This window comes from Manis pentadactyla, chromosome 1 (genome assembly GCF_030020395.1).
Source record: "Manis pentadactyla isolate mManPen7 chromosome 1, mManPen7.hap1, whole genome shotgun sequence".
NCBI classification, from domain to species: domain Eukaryota; kingdom Metazoa; phylum Chordata; class Mammalia; order Pholidota; family Manidae; genus Manis; species Manis pentadactyla.
This window is the reverse complement of record NC_080019.1, coordinates 202,938,433-202,963,739: the sequence shown is the minus strand read 5'-3', so window position 1 is coordinate 202,963,739 and position 25,307 is coordinate 202,938,433. Positions and strand designations below refer to the sequence as shown.

General features: G+C 45.5%; 1 protein-coding gene across 3 annotated transcripts in view; it reads left to right on the top strand.

Moving 5' to 3' along the window:
* RBSN (rabenosyn, RAB effector) overlaps positions 1–24,526 on the top strand; it is a 28,556-nt gene extending 4,030 nt beyond the window's left edge. For all 3 annotated transcript variants that reach the window (XM_036911445.2, XM_057506272.1, XM_057506269.1), the window contains 10 exons: positions 4,492–4,632; positions 6,818–6,918; positions 7,855–7,900; positions 8,015–8,176; positions 9,923–10,164; positions 11,722–11,792; positions 15,697–15,783; positions 16,678–16,780; positions 17,962–18,066; positions 18,689–24,526. In XM_036911445.2, coding sequence (XP_036767340.2) covers positions 4,492–4,632; positions 6,818–6,918; positions 7,855–7,900; positions 8,015–8,176; positions 9,923–10,164; positions 11,722–11,792; positions 15,697–15,783; positions 16,678–16,780; positions 17,962–18,066; positions 18,689–19,810 — 2,180 coding nt within the window. In that variant the 3' untranslated portion in view covers positions 19,811–24,526. The remainder of the gene's footprint in view (positions 1–4,491; positions 4,633–6,817; positions 6,919–7,854; positions 7,901–8,014; positions 8,177–9,922; positions 10,165–11,721; positions 11,793–15,696; positions 15,784–16,677; positions 16,781–17,961; positions 18,067–18,688) is intronic.
* Positions 24,527–25,307: the final 781 nt, after the last annotated feature.

Here is a 25,307-nt window from a genome sequence, read left to right as displayed (position 1 = left end):
ATATCAGCTGGACTGAGTCATATACCGTGATATCGCTAAGACTCTTGATGTCAGTGGGTAGAGAGGTTAAAGAATGTCCTCAGATTCCTGAGATGACCCTTTTAGTAGAGGAAAAATGTTTAAGGTTATTTAGGGAATAATAGGGAAATCTATTTAAAGACTACTAGAGTGGAAATTTTGTTCCTTGTGAAATAAACTTGAAAGGATTTGATTATCTTGTTTTTTTTTCTATTAAGTTATCATTGATATACACTCTTATGAAGGTTTCACAAGAAAAACAATGTGGTTATTAAATTCACCCTTATTATCAAGCACCACCCATACCCCATTGTAGTCACTGTCCATCAGTGTAGTAAGATGCCACAGAGTCCCTATTTGTCTTCTCTGAGCTATACTGTCTTCCCCATGACCCCACACATACCATGTGCACCAAAAATGATACCCCACAATTCCCTTCTCCCTCCCTCCCCACACACACCCTCCCCCATCCCTCCCCTTTGGTAACTGCTAGTCCCTTCTTGGAGTCTGTGACTCTGCTATTGTTTTGTTCCTTCAGTTTTGCTTTGTTGTTGTACTTCACAAATGAGGGAAATCATTTGGTATTTGTCTTTCTCTGACTTATTTCACTGAGCATAATACCCTCTAGCTCCATCCATGTTGTTGCAAATGGTAGGATTTGTTTCTTTCTTATGGCTGAATAGTATTCCATTGTGTAAATGTACCACATCTTCTTTATCCATTCATCTACTGATGGACACTTAGGTTGCTTTCATATCTTGGCTATTGTAAATACTGCTGCATAAACATAGGGATGCACATGTCTTTTTGAATCTGAGAAGTTGTTTTCTTTGGATAAATTCCTAGGAGTGGAATTCCTGGCTCAAATGGTATTTCTATTTTGAGTTTCTTCAGGAACCTCCATATTGCTTTCCACAATGGTTGAACTAGTTTACATTCCCACCAGCAGTGTAGGAGGGTTCCCCTTTCTCCACATCCTCACCAGCATTTGTTGTTCCTAGTATGTTGGCCATCCTAACTGGTGTAAGGTGATATCTCATTGTGGTTCTAATTTGCATTTCCCTGATAATTAGTTATGCGGAGCATCTTTTCATGTGCCTGTTGGCCATCTGAATTTCTTCTTTGGTGAAGTGTCTGTTTAGGTCCTCTGCCCATTTTTTAATTGGATTATTTGCTTTTTATTTGTTGAGGTGCATGAGCTCTTTATATATTTTGGATGTCAACCCCTTATCAGATCTGTCATTTATGAATATATTTTCCCATACTGTAGAATGCCTTTTTGTTCTACTGATGGTGTCCTTTGCTGTACAGAAACTTTTTAGTTTGATATAGTCCCATTTGTTCATTTTTGCTTCTGTTTCCCTTGCCTGTGGAGATATGTTCATGAAGAAGTTGTTCATGTTTATATTCAAGAGAGTTTTGCCTATGTTTTCTTCTAAGAGTTTTATGGTTTCATGACTTACATTCAGGTCTTTGATCCATTTTTAGTTTACTTTGTGTATGGGGTTAGACAGTTATCCAGTTTCATTCTCTTACATGTAGCTGTCCAGTTTTGTCCAGTTTATGGAAGAGACTGTCATTCCCCATTGTATGTTCATGGCTCCTTTATCATATATTAATTGACCATATATGCTTGGGTTTCTATCTGGGCTCTCTAGTCTGTTCCATTGGTCTATGGGTCTATTCTTGTGCCAGTACCAAATTGTCTTGATTACCATGGCTTTGTAGTAGAGCTTGAAGTGGGGGAGCATAATCCCCCCACTTGATTCTTCCTTCTCAGAATTGCTTTGGCTATTCTGGGTCTTTTGTGGTTCCATATGAATTTTAGAACTATTTACTCTTGTTCATTGAAGAATGCTGTTGGTAGTTTGATAGGGATTGCATTGAATCTGTATATTGCTTTAGGCAGGATGGCCATTTTGACCATATTAATTCTTCCTATCCATGAGCACGGGATGTGTTTCCATTTATTGGTATCTTCTTTAATTTCTCTCATGAGTGTCTTGTAGTTTTCAGAGTATAAGTCTTTCACTTCTTTGGTTAGGTTTATTCCTAGGCATTTTATTCTTTTTGATGCAATTATGAATGGAATTGTTTTCCTGATTTCTCTTTCTGCTAGTTCATCGTTAGTGTACAGGAAAGCAACAGATTTCTGTGTATTAATTTTGTATCCTGCAACTTTGCTGAATTCAGATATTAGATCTGGTAGTTTTGGAGTGAATTCTTTAGGGATTTTTATGTACAATATCATGTCATTTGCAAACAGGGGCAGTTTAACTTCTTCCTTGCCAATTGGGATGTCTTTTATTTCTTTGTGTTGTCTGATTGTGTTGGTTAAGACCTCCAGTACTATGTTGAATAGAAGTAGAGAAGTAGGGAGAGTGGGCGTCCTTGTCTTGTTCCCAATCTTTTTTTTTTTTTTTTTTTTTTTGAGAGGGCATCTCTCATATTTATTGATCAAATGGTTGTTAACAACAATAAAATTCTGTATAGGGGACTCAACGCACAATCATTAATCCACCCCAAGCCTAATTCTCATCAGTCTCCGATCTTCTGAAGCATAACAAACAAGTTCTTACATGGTGAACTTGTTCCCAATCTTAAAGGAAAAGCTTTCAGCTTCTCACTCTTCAGTATGATGTTGGCTGTGGGTTTGTCATATATGGCCTTTATTATGTTGAGGTACTTGCCCTCTATACCGATTCTCTTGGTTTTTTCCCCCATCTCTCTCAGAAGAACCAAGATTGGGTTAATTTATTCCTTTAGTACTGTTAATTGCATTCCTTTAGTATTGTTAATGACCACTTCTTTAGTGAGGAACAAATTCTTGCTTGTGTTACAGTCTTCTGTGTTTCAGAATCAAAAAAGTCAAGTTTTAAAGGTGGACATCAAATATTTTTGAAAAGTCCTTTAAAGAGAAGATTACTTCATTTGGTCCTTTGATTCTTAGAAATTTTATGACATTGTTAGTTTCAGCAAGTGAAATGTTAAAGCCGAAAGAGCAAACCTTGGTATCAGGTGTTAGAGGCAGTTTAAAAAAGAGAATAGAAACTTGTCATTACGGAAAAGTGGTAGGTGAGTTTGGGCCCCCAGCCTTAGTTCAGCTTCAATTTAACACATGTATAGTAAGTATAAGACAAGGTGGTTGAAAAATTAACTGTGGCTTCTGCTTTGTGTTTTTAAAAACGTACGGGATTGTTCTTAATTGGCCCCCTTTTGAAGGGCTACACCCATCCTGGGAAGGTTGCCAGGCAGTTTTTCTGTGCCTCATAAAGTAGTTAAACATCATGGACTGCCTGTTTACCTTGACAGTTTAGTCTTGTTTGCAAAAATGAATTGGTGTTTGCTAACTGCATTTTCCTGTGTGCTAGATCCTTTGTTTACAGCAGGCAGTTTCCTCTCCCCTGTTGTTAAAAAACCACTGTAAGCATTTTAGAGGATGTCCTTTAGTACTGGTGGACCTAACATATCCATTTGAAGAAAGCCCTCCCAGAGTGACAGGTAATCAGGCAGTTTGCTTATTATTACCTTGACTGTCTAACAAAGACCTATCTAGAACCTTACCAGTTTCACCCCCTGCCTGCCAGCCCCTCTGTATCTGCATTTACTTAGATATTTGAAAAGCTACGGGAGTGTTTTTAATGTTATCCAAACAACAGAGCACTTTAAAATCATGGGAATTCCATGAAGTATTTATTAATGTACAAGAAATTTTATCATTTTGTATTAAATCATATTTTCTACTAGATTTTAGTTGCAGAAAGGGGCAGCAGTCACCCAAGATTTAAGAACCTTAATAAGAGCAACTTAGAATCAAGATTCTTTTTCTGCCCCCCAGTTGACTGTTAGTCCATTGTAATGGGCCTCTTACCGCAGTACAGGGGGCAGAACACCATTCTGCAGAGGCACAGTTTTTGAGTCAGTGATGGCTCGGGAGAGCTGGCACTCTCATCTCGGACAGGTGAGGTCTCCAGTCCCAGCCCTGCTGCCTGTCTGCTCTGATCTGGGTGAAGCAAGTTATTCCCCCTCTTTAATGTCATGTCCTCATTTATAAGTAGGGATACAGCCAGCCTCATAATGTGAGCGTGAACTGGTATAATGTATTTGAAAGCACTTTGCTTTGCACCTGGTACAGACAAGGAATCCAGAAAAACATTCATTTTTCTCTTCTTACCAAGTCTAGTTTCCTGTGTGTTATGTTGTAGGTATTATACCTGCTTCTTGCAGCTTCTTGTCAGTATTCTCAGACATGCTTTCATGAGTGAGTGGGGAAGAACTCTATGTACAGTTAAGGAGTATGGGGAACACCAGCTCAGGGGTGTTGCCTCGGCTGAAGCCCATCCTGGAGGTAAACTTCCTGAGCATTTTTAAGCAAAGTCTAATTATTTCATCAACTCTTACATTTTGAGATTTTTCTCAACTCTTTATGAGGTCTTCTTCATGGGTTCATTTAATGGTGTTCCGTTTTTCAAGGTTTTGTACAGAAGGCTAAGAAAGCAAAGAACAGGCTGTTGAAGCGAGAAGGAGATGACCGAGCAGAATCGGGGAGCCAAGGATATGAGTCTTTCAGCTATGGAGGGGTGGACCCTTACATGTGGGAACCCCAGGAGCTGGGTAAGAAAAATCTATTCATTCATTCGGCAGATGTATATTGAACATCTGTATGTTCTAGGTAATGTCTTAAGAGGGGGCCTAGTAAAGCAGAATGGTCTAAGCATCCTTGGACCTTATGTCCTAGCTGGGGGAGGAAATAGGCGAGAGTGAGCTGAGCATCTGCTGTGTGTCAGCCCCTGCATTACGTGCTGTACAGGTGTGCTCTCATTTCATCCTCACTGCCTTCCGTGGGGGCTTGCCCAGGGCCAAACAGCTGCGAAGCTGCAGAACTGAGGTAGGAATCCAGGTGTCTGACATCAGCCCAGGCAGAGTCCAATGACTAGTCTATATCTTCACACAAATGATGTTACCTGCCTAGTGAGAAGCACTGGTTGCAGCTTAATTTTCTGAAACACAGAACTATGGTATCTACTTACTTTCAAAATAGTCATCCTTTTGGGGTGATGAAAATGTTCTAAAATTTATTTTGGTGATGGTTGCATAATTCTGTGAGTATATTAAAAAACATTAAATCTGTATGTTTTAAAAGGTAGATTGTACGTATGTGAACAATATCTCAGTAAAGCTGTTACCAGAAGGATCATGCCACCCAGAGTTGAACTAGCAAATCTTACATGGCCTTTAACTGTTGAATGATGACAGTCATTCATACAATGTTTTCTATCCATGCAACAGATAAATAATGATTCTTCATAGTACTTTGTTATACTCCTTACTCATTATGTTGTGGCCCTTTCGCAAAAGGCCCATGAGGTAGAATGGGTGGGGATGCTAATTCCCATTTATAGATGAGGAGACAGGCTCTAAGAAAGGCAGTGATATTTACTCAGGGTCGCCGGTCATATTCTTATAGTGCCACTATGGAAAGTATCCTTTTGGATAAGGAGAGACCAGTGTGAGAGCTGCTTACTACATATGGCTATTTAAATGTAAGTAATTAAATAAAATTAAAGTCAGTTCCTCAACCACACACTAGTCACATTTTAAGTGCTTAGTCTCCACATGTGGGCAGTGGCTACACATTGTAATCATGGCAGGAGAAAATGGGTTTAAAAAGAATACACATATAATTATTAGTTATGTGTGCAGCCAATTAGAAACATGAAGGTGAAATTTCAGGCTTGTGAATTCTTACTAGCTTTTTGATATCTTATGATTGCCAATATTAAATTATCAGGGTGATTTTCTGATTAGCTTGCCTGTTTCAAGAGCTGAAGGAAGTCACAGATTGTGGAAGGGCCAGTGAATGGCAAATGTTAGAAGTTAATATTTACAGTCACCCCTAAGAATTCAAAATGAAAATTTAATTAGATATTAGAGTGTGGTTAGGGAAGAAGAGACATGTGGATGGTTCAGAGTGTAGCATGGGATACATTACAGATATGGGACAGTAATATAAATGAATAGGCCATCATTGGGAGGAGGAGGTGAACAAGTCCTGGGAAGGGAAGAGGGCAGGGTTGGTTTTCTGGAAGAGGTGAAACTGAGTAAGAGCTATTCCAGATATTCAGAAAGACAAGCTCCTTGGTTCCATTTGTGTGAGGAGGTTTGTCCTGGGTCTTGGCTGCTGGACCAAGAAAGGTACCAGTTTAACTAGCTAAATGGGCATCTATTAGTATTTACATTTTCTTGGCTGTTTTGAGAAGGATTGTTTTTATTCTGATGAAAAACACATTGTACCAACTTTGGAAAGTACAGCAAAGTATGAGAGATTTTTTTAAATCGCCCATGTCACTGCTCTTTTTGACAAAAATTCTTGTGCCAGGCAATGTTTGAAGGGCTTTATAAACTTTAACCTATTTAATCCTTGTAACAGCCCTGTGGAGTAGGTACTGTTGTCATCCCCATTTTATAGACGAGTACTCCCAAGTTACAGAGAAGTTAAGGAAGGTACAAGGTCACACAGTGTGTGGCAGAATTGCAACTTGAGCCCGGCTGGTTCTAGAGCCCAAGTTCTTATCTGCTGTAGTCTGAGCTCTCTCATATTGCACTTGTGGCCTCCAAGGCAACCATAGTTGACATTTTAGCAAGTTTCCTTCCATTTGCTTTTCCAGTTTTTGAATTTGTAGCAAAAACCTCAAATCTCAAGGTTTTTACTTGCTTTTGAAATGTATTGAGGGTAAGTAGCAAGGTAGAGAGGCTCCCTTAGAGGAATGACAAGTCATCTTCCCACCTTCTCTCCTAGGTGCTATCAGAAGCCATCTTTCTGACTTTAAAAAACATCGAGCTGCCAGAATTGACCACTACGTTGTTGAAGTCAATAAATTAATAATCAGATTAGAGAAGGTAAATTTTGTTCTCTTAAAACCCTTTTTTCCTGCAAGTATGAACTTCTTGGGGGGGGAAGAATTACATTTGTGCAGCATTTGTTGTGTATGTCCTGTGTATCTGACATTGGTGTATGTCCTGTGTATCTGACGTTGACAGGAAATGGCCCACCCGCAGAGTACAGGCAACATGTAAGCCTGGGCTGGGTTTCCTCAAGGGCATGGCCCAGGTCCACAAACCTGCCACAGATTCAGCTTCCCTTTTTCTTTCCATGAAGCCTCCCTGGCTGCTGGAAACCCTTTCCACCTTCAGATTCTTTCCTCTTTTGGGTGTCCCAGGCCCAGTCACACAGTGGGGCACAGTGTGTGGTAGTATTTGGCAGCAAACAGATGCTGGTGACCAGGTGTGTGAGGAGTAGTCAGCAGGGCAGGTGTACTGGGTGGGAGGATCCTGCCTGGGATCTTCTTGTCCTGGGGTGGGAGAGTGTATCTCCAATGTCTTGATCACTGTTTTACCTTGATCCTGGAAACGCCTACTGTGTATAATCTGGATCGTGTGGTGGGCCTGGTAGGAACCATAAGTACAGTTCTTTAGGTGTGCTTTGTAGTAGCGCAGAGGTAGATGGCCTGTTTTGTTACCCAGGGGGAGCATGGAGATGGGGAGTCTGTGCTGCTTTCAGTAGCTTGTCCCCACCACATCCTTGTCTATCCCTAGTTATTGTTTAAGTGAGTAACTGACACTAAAGAGGTTGGAAGTGGGTCATGAGAAGGAAGACGCCTTCTAGATGCAAAGCTAAGACTCTGTCACGTGAAATTGCTTCTCAGACTCTGCGGGCTTGGGGATGATGGGAGACTGGAGAAAGGCAGATGTGCTCATTCCTCTTGGTGTGTCTTGTTGGGGAGGGTGTATATATCTCCTGATTAATGCCCCTGGGCACTGTTTTCTCCTTGCCAGCTCACTGCCTTTGACAGAATGAATACTGAGTCCGCCAAGATCCGAGGTACCTCTAGAGCTCTGCTCACATTCCTTCTGTGTATCTGTATCTGACCAAATTCCTTTTTAAAATGTTTTGCTTTTTTATTCGTTTGAGTTTTTTGTTTTGTTCTTTCCAAAGCCATAGAAAAGTCTGTGGTGCCTTGGGTGAACGACCAGGATGTCCCTTTCTGCCCAGACTGTGGGAGCAAGTTCAGCATCCGGCACCGCCGGCACCACTGCCGCCTCTGTGGGTCCATTATGTGCAAGAAGTGCTCGGAGCTCATCAGCCTTCCCTTGGCAAGTAGGTCATGTGGGTGGCAGCCTGGACCTCGGTCTCCTCCTGAGACTAGCTGCTTGCAAGTGATTTTGTGAACCTTTTTGTTTCAATGAATGACCTGTGGGATCTCATTCATTCACTTGTTGATTCCATAAAACTCACTTAGGTGAAGCACTATGCTAGGAACCAGGGATACAATGGTCTGTAACAGAGGTTGGCAAATTTTTTTGCAAAAGGTCAGATAGTAAAAAGTTTAAGCTCTCTGTGACATTTCTTCTTCTTTTTATAAACTATGCCTTTAAAAATGTAAACACCATACTTAGGTTAGGGACCATACAAAAACAGGCCAGACTTGGCTTGCAAGTGATGTTTGCCAACATCCAGTCCAGAAGGCATCCTCCAAGTGGTCCTGCATCTAACAGGAACACGACTCACAAACAATTGCTTATAAAGAGTTAAGTATGATGACAGAAGTTGTGGCAGACACCCAGGACAGCTGACCAAATCTTGGTCAGCTGTGCTTGGAAGTGGCAGGTGGAGGCCTTGAGAGGAGACTCTAGGAGGGAGTCTTCAAAACTGAGCAGCAGGCTAGTCCTTTCCTTTGAGAAAAAAGCCACGAATAGCTCCCTGTCCTATGGAACAGACCATAATGTCATAATATGAGAGACAATCAGTGCCTTGGGGTTGGGGGAGAGTGAGACCATGGATGCTTGGGGTAAGGGAGTGATATTTGAGGATGATGCTGAAGGTGGCTGGGATTGCGGAGGTTGGCAGCACTGTGGGCAGAGGGAGGAGCAGGAGTGAGGACACGGCTTGTGGGAGGCCTGGGAAGGGCGTGGGTGAGTGAGGAGAATGGGGCACGTAGAAGACCTGTTTGAGAATGGTGGGAATGAGGCTACACAGGTCAGGTGGAATCAGATGAGCCAGAACTGTGAAATCAGCTGGTTAAAAGTTGCTCGGGATGATCTTGGGCTCGTGGCCAGTCCTGGGGCATCTGGAGTGGTTTTGCAATCCTGGAGAGTTCTGCCGACTTGGCACATGCTACTGGCTTCAGAGCCTCCAGACAACATGAGGCAGAAGCAAGGCTTCCTCCATCCAGTGCTTGCCCCCAGTGGGCACACATTCCCTTGATACTGTCTCTTGCTCCCTGAGACCGACTCCCTGTCTCATCTAGCTTACATCATAAGCTGTGTTTGGGACACCATTCACCTTTCTTCTCTTTGGCTAATTGACTGACACTTATTAGGTCTGCTCTGGTCCAGCTGGATATGTAGTGTACAAGTATTTATGAGACGCAGTTTCTACTCACAGAGTCATAGATGCCTCAGGCAGCTTGGGGCTACATACAAGTGTCATATGGGAGAAGGTGGAGAGTCCTCTGGGAGGGGTGATGTGGTAGGAACTGTAGGAAGGGCAGTTGTTTTTGCCTCAAGGAACAGGGGAGGGCTGCCCTCTGCTCTGAGCTTTGGAAAGGGGAGAAACCTGTCGGGACCGTCTGGGGAGAGCATGGATTGTGTCAGAGTCATGGCCAGCAGAGGAGGGCCTTAGGTGGTAAGGACAGGTGAGGGGTCTCAGAGCCCAAAGACAGATAGTTGTAGGCTGTCTGGCAGTGGAAGACCCTCCCACCTAGAGCCTGACCTCAGTAGGTGGAGGGTGGGGAGCTGCTCGCCAGTGGGCAGAGCCGGATGCAACTGGACTCCCCTGCTGTCGAGGGGAGTGGGGTCCCTGGAGGCTGCGGGCTCACTGCTGCCTGTCCTGTGTGCTTTACAGACAAGCTCACCAGTGCCAGCAAGGACTCCCTGAGCACCCACACCAGCCCCAGCCAGTCACCCAGCAGCATCCAGGGCTCCCGCCGGGGTAGCATCAGCAGCTTGAGCAGTGTGAGCTCCGTCCTGGACGAGAAGGATGACGACCGCATCCGCTGCTGCGCACACTGCAAGGGCACGCTGCTCAAGAGGGAGCAGCAGCTGGATGAGAGGGAGCACAGTCCCGACATTGTGAAGCTCTACGAGGTGATGGCTCCCTGGGTGCTGCCCTGGGTCTGACTTGCGGGGCATTCTTGGCTGTTCAGCAAGTACATGGCTGCAGATTTTGGAGAATGCTTTAGGAGGTTGTCCCTGTAAGGCATTTTTAGTTTCTGTGAAAGGGCCATCATATGATTTCCTAGCTAGCGCTCAGGGTGAGTCACAGAGTCATCCTGGGTGTGTTGCAGCAAACTTGTTTCCTCACCCTTCCTCGTCCACTTGAAAGCAGGAGGTTGGAGGCTTTGGCGGCCCAAGGGCTCGGGGAGGAAGAATGGTTGCTGTGCAGTGCGGACAGGTTCTGTGGGTGAGGGCAGAGGCTGGAGCTGGTGTAAGGAAACTTACAACTTGAGTGCTGCCCCTTTAAGTCCATTCAGTTGCCTCAACTCTAGTTACCACCAGCGATGCCAGAACATCTCTGGTAAGTGCACACTTTGGGAGTCAAAAAACACGGGATTTAGAGTCCTTCTGAATGACACTGGCTTGGCCTCCTAATGCCAGGTGAGACCTGCCAGCTGGGATGATTAGTCAGTGGGGCTGGGGCCGGGAGCTGGTAGGAGATGAGCTCAGCCAGGGCAGAGGAAGCAGCTTGTACAAAACTGAGCAGAGGAAGAGAGTACAGATCTTGGTCTCATGATGGGGTTATGTCCTGATAAACATAATTCCCTGTAAATTGGAAATACTGTAAATTGAAGTGCATTTAATACAGCTAACCTATGGAGCATCACAGCTTAGCCTGGCCTACCTTAAACATGCTCGGGACACGTTGGCAAAAACATCTAACATGAAGCATGTATTACAATAAAGTTGAATATCTCATGTAATTTACTGAGAAACAGAATTGCTGTCTGGGGACAGAATGGTTGTAAGTATATCAGTTGTTCACCCTCCTGGGAGCTGTGACCTGCCACTGCCCAGCATCACAAGAGACTGTTATACTGCTTATCACTAGCCAAGAAAAGATACAAAATTCAAAATTGAAAGTACAGTTTCTACTCAATATGTTGTTTCCACACTATCATAAAGTCAAAAAATCATGAGTCAAACCATCCTAAGTTGGGGACTGCATGTATTTTTGTCTGGTGGTGACTGAATGGTCACTGTTAATGGCTCTGCATGGCATAATGACTTTGTTTCTAGAATCACCGTGAAAATACTCAGGCTGCTAGAAATGGTGTTCAGCCCTGGGCAATGCCTTGTGCTGGTATCTTACACCACCTGGCAGAGAAGGAAAGTAGCAACTAATTCCTTTTCTCTGTAATGGTAAACTCCATTGGCTTGTGTCCTGCAAGGCCTTACTCCTCTCAGAAACATCTGGTCAAAAATTCCACCTTCACTTTCCTTCCTGCAAGATTTTTGCTTGTTAAATAGATCTTTAAATCAGGAAATTGATGAGAACAATAAAAACAAACAAAACAAAACCTCTCTGCATTTTTCCATTTTAGAAAACTGCACACTTTAAGTGCATCTCTGTTGATGCAGCATAACTTCAGGGTAGGCTCTCCTGTACTTTGAGAGCACCACTCACTTCTTCATTTTTGTTCTTAGAAATTACAGCTTTGCATGGAGAAAGTTGACCAAAAAGCTCCCGAGTACATCAGGATGGCAGCATCATTAAAGTAAGCTATTTCTCTCTTTTCCAGCAGTGACCATTCTCTGGCAGTTTAGGTCACTTCTGCAATAGCTGAAAATGCAAATCTTATCTCTGGCCATGCTTTTCTTCTGTGACCAACTGCAGAGATCTTTGTCATGTCTGTATTTCCATGTGACACATGTATAGTCCTATGTAGCCATGTTCCAGTGACCCCAACTGTTCTGATGGAGTGGGTGTGGGAAGGGCCCTGAACAATAGGCGTCCCTGCTGAGTGCAGCAGCTGGAAGAGGGCGTGGGCAACTCTGTGCTGATGCCTGCTGGACGCATCACCCAGGGTGGCCTTGAGGTGCCGCGGCTTAGAGCAAGCATTTCCCTCCAAGCAGGGATTGGCACACTTTGGTCCACAGGCCAAATCTAGCCTGCCATCTGTTTCCTATCTTAAATTAAGATACAATTCGTACACCATAAAATTCACCCTTTTAAAGAGTACAGTCTGGTGGGTTTTAGTACATTCACAAGGTTGTATAACCATCATCACCATTGTCCTAACTCGAAGACATTTTCATCATCCTAATAGGAAACCCCTACCCATTAGCAGTACCTGCTCATTTCTTTTCTCCCTGGCAGCCACTAGTCTACTTTCTGTCTATGGATTTGCCTATGTTGGACATTTCAAATAAATGGAAAAATATATGATAAATATATGTAAAAGATATACTGTCTTTCACACAGTATAATGTTTTCAAGGTTCTCCCCTGCAGTAGTGTGAGTCAGGGCTTCATTCCGTTTGTACTGAGTGCACCATACGGATAGACCATGTTTTGTTTATCTATTAGTGCATCAGTGAACATGTGGGTTTTCCCAGTTTTGGCTTGCTTCTCTAAATATTCATGTACACATTTTTTGTGGACATGTATTTTTCTCCTGGGTATACACCTAGGAGTGGAGTTCCTGGGCCATATGGTAACTCTGTGTTTAGGTTTTTGAGGAGCTGCCAGACTGTTTTCCAATATGACTGCACCACTTCACATTCCCACCAGCAATGTCCGAGGGTTCAGTTTCTTCACATCCTCTACAACCCTTGTTAGTGCAGGTTGTTTTTATGAACGCAGCTTTACAGGAGCATGGCCAGTTCCGTGTGTCGGATTACCCTTGTAGCTGCTTTTGCACCACAGCAGCAGATTTGAGTAGTTGTGACAGATACTGTCTGGTCTGCAAAGCTGAAAATATTTCTTATCTGGCTCTTCATGGAAAAAATGTTCTGATGCTTTCTTAAGAGCATCACTCCTGTAGATGAGTGATATATGAGGCAGAATTTGAGGTGCTACTCTTAGAATCAGATCCCAGCAATATTTTCCCAAACTGCAAAGAAAAATAAATTATGGTATTGAATGCCCTCAGTTTGAGGATTTTCTGGCTTCATCTTAAGCCTGTGTTGCCCACCTGCCACTTCTCTAGTGATGCATGTGGTATTAGATGTACTTTGTTTAGAACAACAATATATTTCCATTTGCACAGGTACTGTGGCCATATTTATAGTGTCTTCAAAAAGCAAAGCTTGAGTTTTCCTTCATGATGTCAATGACCATGTTCTAAGTGCATTTTGAGGGTCTCACGTGGAAAGAAAATTAATTTGTTGTTTACATGGTCCTTACGGAGTTTCCTGACTTTTGAACCTGTAAATGTCTGACTAACAAAGCATGAATGGCTAACCCTGGTTGGTTTGTGGCAAAAGGCCCCCATCCCCTGCATTTCTCCCTGCCTCTCCTGTCACTTTGGGGCTCTTCTTCCATTGCTTGTTCCCTACCCCATTGTTTCCCAGCCCACAGGGAGGGGAAAAGAGGTAGGAAGGGAATAGAAAAATGGCAGGAAGACCACTGTAGATCCCACTCCCTTTTCCCCGTGTCCTAACAGCTAGATGGTTGGTTGGCCCCTGGGCAGCAGACTGTAAAATGGGAGGGAACACTATTTCTCCAACCTCTCAGCCACACTGTCCTGGCCCCTCCTCCCTTATGTTTGCACCTCTGAGGCCCTAGTCTTCCTCTTCCATTCCAAGAGAACTGGCTCTGAGGAACAGCAGGGAAGGCCATGTTTCTTCTCTACCTGTGGTTCACTGAGCAATAATATTGTCAGTGAGCCTGCTGGCCTCCCTATGAGCAGGTTGGAGGGAGTACCTAGGTGATACATATGGATATACACCTTCCTGAATGGATAATCCTTGGCTTGGAGCCCCTGTCTCATGCTCTTTTCCTCCCCAGAATTTAAACCCCTTCTTCCCAGCCCTGCCCATTAGTTTGCGTTTATAGCAGGACTGCCTTCTCCCTGAACACCAGCCAGCAGAGCTGTATTCCTGGCAATTGGAGCTGGTGCTCAGTGATTTCCTCATGACATTATTACCAAGGGGCTCCTCTCCCTGCATCCTGTTGACTTTGGTTTTGGGTTTTGTGTGTCTGTTTTTTGCTCTGTGCCCCAAACACAACTGTGGGCAAATGGGCCTCCCTTGCCTGCAGAGAAGCTGTCATTGATGAGCATGCTTCCCATGTCCAACTCCTGTTCCTTTGCACAGGCAGATTCTAAAGGGCTTTAAGCACATTTCACCCTCTCATTCATTTGACAGGTATTTATTGAATGCTAGCTGCATGCCACACATGTCCTGGGTGCTGGGGCTGCAGCAGTGAACAGTGTCTGCTCTCATGGAGCTTCACTGTCGTGGGAGCACAGGCCATACCTAAGTGAGCACAGAGTGAACTCCAGGAATGATAGGTGAGCCGAGGCAAATACAATTGGTTTGACATGACTGAGACCAGAGGGAGTGATTCAGATTTGGGCCAACCTTGTGATTTTCTATATGACCTGGAGATACTGAGACAAAGCACAAGAATTCTTAATTCTGGTCTGATGTTCTTTTTGTACCTATGTAGAAAGATGAAACAACTTTATTGAATTTTTAAATTACAGTTCACGCCAGTGTTTTTCCAGCTAGGACTGTCTTACAGATGGTAAAACAGGGAAGTGCAGCCAGCAGTCCTTTCTGCTTATTTAACTTAAATTGCTGCTGCCTCAGAAAGATAGCTGAGTGGCTATTGCTGAGGATGGAGTAGGATGGAGTAATAGCTGCGAGATCTTCTGAAATGTTTCTTTTCTCAGTAAACATTGCTTAAGCTTGGTCCATGTGCTAGTTACTGAGGACACAGCAATGAAAAGCCACATTCACTGTGCTTGGGATTGGCCCTCTGGTGGGACAGACCAGTTCTAAGATCCCACAGTAACTGCTGTCATTCCTCCGAGACTGCAGTTAAGCCACCTCTGGCCTTCCCTGGTGTCCCCTGCTCCTCCCTGGGCAGAGTTATTCTCTCCTTTCTTGATTTGGGGTCCAGGCACTTTTCTCGGGTCGGGAGCAGGTGTTTGTGAGACCCAGGAGAACAGGGCAGTTGGCACGATGCCATGCCAGATACTGCTTGCTGCTGGGGATTCCCTGGTCAGCTCTCCCATTGCTTCTGTTCTCCCTGGGTAGTCTTTGACTGAGAAAAGCCAAGTGCTTTCCACTCTGATTCTAGTGTAGCCAAGTCGGTTAGTAAACCACTTCATCTTATTGGATATAGTGAAGTTGTTTGGGGAAGGTAGGCTGACATGGATTCGGTCACATTTATTTTGGCGATGGTCTTCAGACCTAATCCTCAGAGGCCTGGGTATTATCTGTCCCTGTGATATCTGCATATTCAAAGCAGCTTTCAATGGGTTAGTGCTTATATTTTGAAGTGGGATGAACATTGCATTACATACAAGGATCTGAAATAATAGCACTTGGAGAGAATTAACTTTTATTAAAGGTCTCCCTTTATGAGGCCTCAAACCTTTGGAATCCTACCCTACACTGTCCAGTCAGCAAAGTGGAACTTAGCTCAAACGTCTCCATGATTCCTCCTTAGTGCCGGGGAGACAACCTACAACCTGGAACATGCCAATGATGTGCGGATGGAGGTGCAGAAAGTGTATGAGCTAATAGATGCTTTAAGGTAAGGTCTGTCAGGCAATGTCTTTCCTGTCACCTGGAGCAGAGGAGATGCTGTTTTAATGAATGTTAGGTGGTTATCACCTGATCTTCCCCAGGGTCCTGGTAACTGGGTATGTGTAAAGAGGGGGCAGAGAAGGTGCCAGCTCTGGCACTCAACATATCTCGGTAACTTTTGGTTAAGGATTTCTAATGTTCATTATTATTAAAGGAATAGGAACTGATTACTGACACTAGTTGTGCAGCAGCCACTGGATAGATATTTCCAGAGAATAGCTCATTTGTTCTACCAAAGCTGTGCCATGAGATAGGGATTCACAGCCCCATTTTATAGATGAGAAAATGAACCACAGCTAGTGAGAGTGGTGGAGTCAGGACAGAAACCCATACTCTTTCTTCAGTTCAGCAGTTGCTTTTTAACCGTGGACTGGCCAGTCAATAGAGTTAAATCAGCCCTTTGAAGTGGAAGAAGTGCAGTGATTCAGAGAGAGAACTGGGATGAGGAATCCTGGTCTGTCCATAAATGCAGGACTGACTACATAACCTTGTTGGGCTTGGTGCAAGGTGAAAATGCAGGTCCCTTGTTCAGAATTACTGATGATTTTAAGAGTGATAGCAGAATATTAAACCAAGCACAGGTCACTGACATGAAGCCAGTCCTGTGCATGTGATCAGTCCCTCAATGGCTGAGTGTTTGTTATGCACCCTGTTCTACATCAGGGGCCGTGGGTACAACCAAAGGGTAAGGGACAGGCTTTGCCTTCAAGGACACCAGTGGAGTTGCTAACCCATCTCTTCCACAAATCTTCCTGGCATGAAAACATGGCCCTTGGAGACTTTTCAGCCTTGTTTCTGGGGCTGGCAGTGCCCATTAATTGATACGTTTGTTCCAATTCAGTAAGAAGATCCTAACCTTAGGCTTGAACCAGGACCCTCCTCCACATCCAAACAGCACGCGGCTGCAGAAGATGATCAGATACTCAGCCACGCTTTTTGTGCAGGTAAAGCTATATCCTGGGGTAGCAGAAACATCACACTTGCCTTCCCTGCTCTCCCACCTCACAGGAGGCACACTGTGCTAAAGGCTTGTATATTTTCTGTTTGTACGTTTATTATTTTTAAAAATTGTAAGTGCACTAGGCCAGATAACCTAGGTTTCAAAGAAAAGTAAAAACTGTTAATTCTCTGTCCCCAGTACCATGACACATCATTCTGGTATTTTCTTCCTTTTTTTCTTCATGTGCATGTGTTATATAAAGTAATTATTATTATTGAATATTCTACGTTTATGTCTTTCTTTTTATCACTGAATTTCATATCATAAGCACTTTTTTTTTACAGAGTCCTCAAATAACTGTCATTTGAATGGCTCCAGTATTCTACTTTATATACACCATCCTTACTTAACCATCCTTTTTCAGCAGGCATTTGTTAGATTCCCATTTTTCGGCTGTTTTGAGTATTGCCTGATGATGGCAACTTGTACATAACATTTCTTCCTTGGGCTAAGCTCCTAAGGAACTCTAACTGGCCATTGGTTGGGAGGAAACAGCCAGTTGTTCAAGGGCAGACTGAATGTCAGTGGTGAGATCTGAGTTGTTGCTACTTTAGAAAGCGCCTGTGAGAGCCAGTTTACCACCTTTGGGGCACCATGGCAGGGAGAGCTAGGCGTTAGCTTTCCGACACTGTCCTGCAGAGAATTAGACCCTTTCTCCTTTTGATTAATGACTCTATTCAGTGCTCACTTTGGGAGTACCTACTAGGTACCAGGCAGTCCTCTAGGCACTGGGTATTCTGCCATGAGCAGAAAGACAAACATTCCTTTTCTCATAAAGTTTATACTCTAGAGATGGGGGACAGACAAGAACCAACTGAAATATATAACTTATAAGATGGTGAAAAGTTGTGAATGGAGGCTTACAAATTTAGATGGGTGGCGGGGGGAAGCTTCATTGAGAAGGTGACTAACTGGGATATCTAGCGTTGATCATTACATAAGGAAAAGGCAGCCCTTCTGGAAGCTGACTCTCTGGCCTGATGTAAAGTTAGGTCCTTTCTTGCTGTTAATGTGAGTCACCGAGGGGGGTGGAGTGGCTTAGCTTGGGTGGACCCTCACCATATAGGGCTTAAGGTTCATTTTTCTCCTAAAAGGATTTAGGTGTAAAATTGTGACTCCCTACAGGAAAAGCTGCTTGGTTTGATGTCACTGCCAACTAAAGAACAGTTTGAGGAACTGAAAAAGAAAAGGAAGCAGGAAATGGAGAGGAAGAGGATCCTGGAGAGACAGGTGGGTGAAGTGGGGACCGAGCGGCTGGCTTCCTCCCTGCGGTTTCCTCCCCCCAGATAGATACCAGGGGGTCCTGGGAGGCCGTGGTAAATCAGAATCTCCCACGCTGTCCAGTTTGCATTTGTCTTCAGTTCTGTTCTGGCCTCACTTTAATCTGTAGACACCAAAGAGGTATTTGTTTTCTCCCAGGTCTATTTTTCTTTCAGAGGTTTTATTGTAGAGACTGGCACTTTTCCCTCTAGTACAGGTTGCAGAGAATCCAGACATCAGAGAGTTGTTTGTAGAACATGGAATATGCAGTATTAAATAGAAAATAATGTATATTCCCTGCTGTGTGAAATTCTGGTGTAGTTGAGTTGTACTAGACCTCAGAGGTTTAAGACAAGTGAATGGCCAGTGAATCTAAAATTGAGAAAATCTTAGCCCTTTACTTACTATTACGCATTATTTTTGAAGATGATGAGAAGTCTGCCCCTCCTCTCCCACTAGGAAAAAAATTATGATTTGGCTTTCAGTCCCTAGCGGGGCGATGGGAGTTTCCCCAGCAGGGGGCGTGGCGGGTGTTGTGGCCGCCGCCGCTGGCCTGGTGAGTTTGCTCTGTTTGGCTTTGGTGTCTCCCCAGGCTGCCCTGGAGGCCCAGCGAAGGCTCGAGGAAAGGCGGAGCCACACGGCCCCGCGGGCGGCCAATGGGGAGGTGGCGGCCCTTCGTGGGGGCCCTGGCCCCGTGAGGAAGGCCGAGGGCTGGCTCCCGCTCTCGGGAGGGCAGGGGCAGAGCGAAGTCTCGGACCCCCTGCTGCAGCAGATCCGCAACATCACGTCGTTCATCAGGCAGGCCCGGGCGGCCGGCCGCGCAGATGAGGTGCGCACCCTGAAGGAGAACCTGCGGCAGCTGCAGGACGAGTATGACCAGCAGCAGACGGAGAAGGCCCTGGAGCTGTCCCGGAGGCAGGCCGAGGAGGAGGCCCTGCAGCGAGAACAGCTGCAGATGCTGTGTGAACGCGAGTGGGAACGGGAGAGGGAGCAGTTCCGGGCGGCGTCCCTGCACACGCGGACGCGGTCCCTGGACTTCCGAGAGGTGCGGCCTTTTCAGCTGGAGCCTGGCCGAGAGCCCCGCTTCCACCCTGCCCACGCTGCGGGTCTCAGCTCTTCGCCAGATTGGAGCAGTGCGGCTCCCGAGACGCCTTCCCCCAGCGTAGCCCTGGAGCCCGTGCCAGCGTGGTCTGGGCTTCCGGCCCCTGGCCAGGACTCCCTGCCCCCAGGCCCTGGCTCACAGCAGAATGCCGTGCCCTCCTTCAACCCCTTTGAGGAGGAAGCGCCCCCCGGCCCCCCTGCCGCAGAGCCTGCCTGCCGCCCTTCTGCCTGCGCCCTCAGAGAGTACAATCCTTTCGAGGAGGCGGAGGCGGCCGTGGCTGTGGCAGGGAACCCCTTAGCTAGCCTGGGCAGCCCGGCGCCCAACCCCTTCGACGAGGACGATGAGCAGCCCCACCAGAGGCCCGCAAGCCTCCCGGTTCCTGGCAACCCCTTCGAGGACGCCCCCTGCACCAACCCCTTCGAGACGGACAGTGACGCAGTGCCAGAGGCCGAGGGGCCCATCGAGGAGGAGCTCCTCCTGCAGCAGATCGACAACATCAAGGCGTACATCTTCGATGCGAAGCAGTGCGGCCGCCTGGACGAGGTGGAGGTGCTGACGGAGAACCTGAGGGAGTTGAAGCGCGCTCTGGCCAAGCAGCAGGGTCCTGACTGAGGGCGGGCGGCAGGGCTGGGCAGGTGGATGAGGTGGCCCTGACCCGGCAGGGAGCCGCAGTGATGCGCACACTCCAGGGTTTCCCCACTATAGCTGAATATTTACATGGTAACGAGAACAGGGAGCACCAGCATTTATTTGCCTTTCTTCCTGTTTGTTTTTTTAAATTGGGTTTTCCCTTAGAAAGGGACTTGACATTTTCACTACAGTGATAAAACTAAATGCAGTTCTCAAACGGCTGCCACCCCCTTAAGGGTGCTTTGGCTCCTGCCTAGTGCTTGGTCATTATGCAGTATTATGGGGCAGCCTTAGAAAGTGCCCTTCCTTTCACCAAGACAGACAAGATGGGGTCCTTTCAGCCTTACCCTGCTCTGGCAGAGTCTGTCCCCAGACTTCTATGGGTTCATTTCCCCTGGGGCCTTCTCCACCCTGTGTGGCACATTCCACCCTATGCAGCCATCGGGGAGGTACTGCTAAGAAGTTTAGACCTAGGAGAGCCCAGCACCCCTTTTAAAGAGAGGGTGATGGGGGTGACGTTTCACCAGTCTGTTTTCCCCTCAGCTTAAGTCCTTGTTTGTCTCTTTCAGGAAGTTGAACTCCCAGTGCAGGTGTATCACTGTGAGTTTGATCATGAGCTTTTTAGAAAAAAGGAGTGGCTGACTGGTTGAGGGGGTAGCATTATTTGGGGTACATCTACCCAGATGGCGCTCTTTGGAAACAAACTGATGGAGTGATTGTCTGTCTCTGGAGAAACCTCCCTCTAGAGCTTTGTCAAAATTATTCTGAGCTGGGCTTTTTCAGAGAGCCTAGTCTGTCATTTAGGAATTGGTGATCAGGAGTCAGGAGAGTGGAAACTTCCCTCAGTCAGAAGATAATTTACAAAACCCATTGATCAGCTTCCTTCCCTGTTGGTTCATCCTGTCCTAACCTGGGACACTGGTGAGATATTTTCTTACCAATGTTTAGTACCAAGAAAGGGAAATGTCTGAAGAGGCACAATGCAGGATTGTTCTGATAGTGTCTCAGTCCTTGAACTCTTCACCAGTTAAGGGCATAAAGGGAAATCGTTAATTTAGCTCTGGTGCTTTGGTTTACAGAAACATAACCCTTAACTGACTTTGACATCATGACACCCAAGTGTGCTCAGCTCTAGGTGGAGTCCCTGCAGCTACACTTGTTGATTAATGAACAATACCTGGCCACTAGTCACTTTATACCCCTTATGTAACGTGGGAGTCACACCCACACTGGTTACTGGTCTGAGAGCTGAAATTCATTTTGTTACATTCTGGGAAGAACCCTGTTGTTCCTGGGAATGTCAGAAAAACACTGTAGTGTTGAAGTAATCTGTATTTGTGTTGACACTATTTACATTTGCTTAGCACCTGTCAGATCTTCAGGCTGACTGATAAGGTCCTGTATTGGGGTGTGGGGATGGGGAGTGGGTGGAGGCTTTGTGGAGGAACCTTGGCATTGGGGTTCTGTTTCACAAAGGATGAGTGGGTTCCAGTGTCAGGCAGTTACAAACCCTGCTGATTGTCATGGAGGTTTTAAAAGGTTGTCAACTAAGTGCCTAAAATGTTGCCTGGTCCAGGCTCCTCTTCTTCCTTGAGGCCCATGCCCTTTGTGCTGTTATTACCCAGGAGGGTTTCATGGCTGGCTGTCATGCCACCCCCTGCCCAGCCTGTCTTTTCTCTCTGACTAAAGAGGAAGGCATTCCCTGCACCAAAAAGCAGGTTGTTCCAGAAGCTAAATGCTGCTGTCCATCATAAGTACTTTTCTTATGAGAGTATCTATCTTAATTAGCTGGTGATTTGGAGACTGGTTTACTGAACATCCTCTTTTTCTAAAATCAACCCCAGGTAGCAATCTGTAAGTAACTAAGAGCATTGAGAACCACACATATAAGAAACATTTTTTAAAACTTAAAAAAAAAATCACTAAATATACTAACCCAAACTGAAACCCTCTGATGTGATTGAACCCTTCTGTGGGTGTAGTCTTCCATGAACTCTTCCATTTAATTCTTCCATGGCTATATTCTCCTATAATTGTAGACATGACAGGCAGTAGGATTCTCTAACCTCCGCAGTACCATTTCCTGGAATTCACCCAGGCACAAAGCTGGATCACAGAGATAGGTTAACGTCAGGTAAAAGATGGCCCATGAATTGCAACCACAATGTCAAGTTCTTACCCCATGTGAATATCTCACCCTTCCTGCAGTCCTTCAAGGCAAACAGCTTCGTCTCACCAGAAAATGAGCAAGTTCTTAATCTGGCCCTGGCAGATCTCCCTCTACATAGATCATGTGAGGAAGAGACCTTGGGGATTCAGATACCAAATGAAGTTGGCTTTTCCTTTGTATGTCTTGATTGTATTTTCCCTGTCTAATACACTAAGGATACCTATTCATTTTGCTTGCAGCTCATGATGTCTTTGCTGTTTCGATGCTAAAATGTACCTCTTGAGTCACTGGGAGCCATGTGGTGGGTTGGACATTGGCGTAGTTAGGTGATGGGACTCAACATGAGAACTGGTCTCTTAACAGGTCATGGACTGTGATAGCAGATTGTGCATGTCATCAGACAGTGACGGACAGTTTGAAGGTCACTGGTTTGCATGCACTGCTCTGGGGCCTTGTAATGGGACCTTTTTTAAAACAGATATTAGTGGTTGTGTGTGTGTGTGTATGTACACGCATGCTGCAAGAGAGGATCACCAGATAACATCCCCATACCCCTTCCTTAATGACCCTCTGAGTATCAGAAGAAAGCCCCAGCTCCTGGGTTACTTGTGTGGTTAAGGCCTCTGGATAAAAGGTCCCTGGGCTTTTTACGGGATAAATGGGGTTCCAGTTCTGCCTGTATCCCTTGTTATTCCTGCAGTATGGATTAAAGGAACTGTTTCACTCTAGTGCAAAACCCTTTACAATCCACCATCCCATTACATGCTGGAAGAAACAGGCTCAGAGAGGTTGAGGAACCTTACAGCTGCCGTTTGTGCCAGACACTGTGCTGTATTTTCACACCTCCCTCACTTAGCTCTACCAGCAGGCCTATGGGGTAGGAACTCATATTCATCTGGCAGACGAAGAAACAGGTTGAGAAAGGTTAGCCTGGTTGGGGTCACACAGCCAGTGCTGGAATGAGGATCTAAGGCCTTGTCTGCCTGACTCTGCCCTAAGTAGCAAGGACCACTCGATCTGATCAGGTGTGGCAGGAGCGCTCAAGCATGTGTCTGGCCCTGTCATAGCAGAAACTGGCAGTGGGCAAAGATGTCGGGAGTTGCTAAGTGGGTTTTTGATACTGATGTCATTTGGGCTTTTGAAACAGCCCTCCCCAGGACCTCTGTAGATTACTAAACCAAGAGGGGATGATATTTAGTGCTCACTGTGAGCAGGAGAGAACGCTAAGTATTGTGCATGGATTACCTCATTTAATCCTCCCAGCAACCCAGTGTACAGATGAAGAAATGAGTGTGGTGAGGTTAAGCTTGCCTGGGGCTCTTCAGCTCAGGTCTGTCTGACTCTAAAACCCAAGCTTCCCTGGCCTGCTTCATATACGGACACTCACATTTCAGTTGTGGGATGGTGTATTTCATCCCTAAGAAGCACCTTATGTGGACTTGAAAATCAAAAGCTTTTTTCTGCCTAAAACTTTCAGTAGCCAGGTGCAGTTTTAAAAGTATCTCAGAAAGGACTTTTGGTTTCCGCTCAGGCATGCAAAGAGTTTAGAAGTTGTCACTCTTGTCCTACAACAGTTAAAAACTATACAGAAAAAAAACAAACAATGACTTTTCTTGGATCCATCAGACAACCAAGTTTGCAGGGCAAACTGCAGCCTCAAAATCTGGAGAGAGAGGTGAATCCAGAGTCACCACTGACAGCTGCTTAACATGGAGCAGGAGCCACTCAGCCATGGCTGGTAGGAACACTTTTGATGAACTAGTGGAGGCTGAGTGTGGTCCAGCATGGGAGTGAGAAAGTCCTGGAGACCACAGCCTACGGGATACCCCACACTTTCATGGGTGTTGCCTCCAGGAACCTCTCCTGGTTTTCACAGTGGATTGCTGAGAAAGATCCCCTGGTGCCTCTGGCAGGGTATGGGGAAGAGTATTCTTTGTAAAATAAACTCGGAGCATTCCCAAGGGGCAAGGCTTATCTGCCTTACCAGTGGCTAATCCCACCTAGGGAAGGCCCTTCTTTCACCCAAGTCCCTTGTAGGCTTCCTGTCTCATCTAAATGGAGGGAAGGTGTGATATAATGGGTTATAAAAATATATATATTTGGTCATTCATGTGACCAAGTATGTCTTTTCCAGGTGTATTTTGTCTTCAAAGTTCCTGAAAACACTGCAGTCTTAAAGGTGGAACAGGTGTTTTGTCATGTTAATGAGAGACTTTTGGACCCCCAGGCAAGGGCAGGGGCTGGAGGTTGGATTGGCCAATGGCCAATAATTTAGTCAGGACTATGCAGTGAAGCCCTCACAAAACCCAGGAGAAGAGCTCTCTCACTCTGCTCAGTGGGATCCTGCTCCTTGGTTGGAGAGAGCTCCTATGCTTGGGGAGCCAGAACATCTCCACATGCCACGGAGCCAGGCCTGAAGCTCCGCGAGGATAGACGCTCCTTCCTTTGGGACCTTGCCCTTTGTCTCTCTTCACCTGGCTGTTAACTTGTATCCTTCACAGTATCCTTCATTAAACTGGTAAACATGTTTTCCTGAGTTGTGTGAGCCGCTCTAGCAAATTAATCGAACCTAAGGGGAGGTTGAGGGTACCTCCAATCTGTAGCTGGTAGGTCAGAAGTATACGGAACTGCCTGGGGCTTGCGACTGGCATCTGGAGTGGGGGATGGCAGATGGAGTTTTGTAGGATGGAGCCCTTAACCTGGGAGTCTGGTGCTGTCTCTGGGCAAATAGCATCAGAATTGAGTTGAGTTCTCCAGCACCCTGCTGGTGTTCGAGAATTGCTTGGTGTAAGTATGTGTGGGAAGACCCCCTCCCATGTATTTACACACATTGGAATCAGGTCCAGGTATCCAAATGGAGTTATATTACCATTACTGCTTTGTATGATATTGTTATTGTTATACATATATGTAGGGAAAAATACACCATCGCATTTGGTGTTGGACGAGTGGGAATCACATTTGGTGTAAGACGTGACAGAAGGTAAACAAAAGCTCGTTTTTCCATATACTCCACTACTCACACCCTTCTGACACTAAATATGTGGGTTTTTTCTCACACTGATCAATTCTTTGACAGTGCGTGTCCCAGTTTAACTTAATTCTGACACCAGTTACCTGGAATTTATGTCAGATCCCACAGGTTAAGAGCTCAGTCCCACAAGACTGTCCCCTCACTTCAGATGACAATTACAAATGCAGGACTCTGTTACTTGTAACCAACTGGCTATCAGTTAGGGTCCCCACGACCCTTCCTTGGCTCAATAATTTGCTATTACAGCTCACAGAACTCAGGAAAACAGCATACTA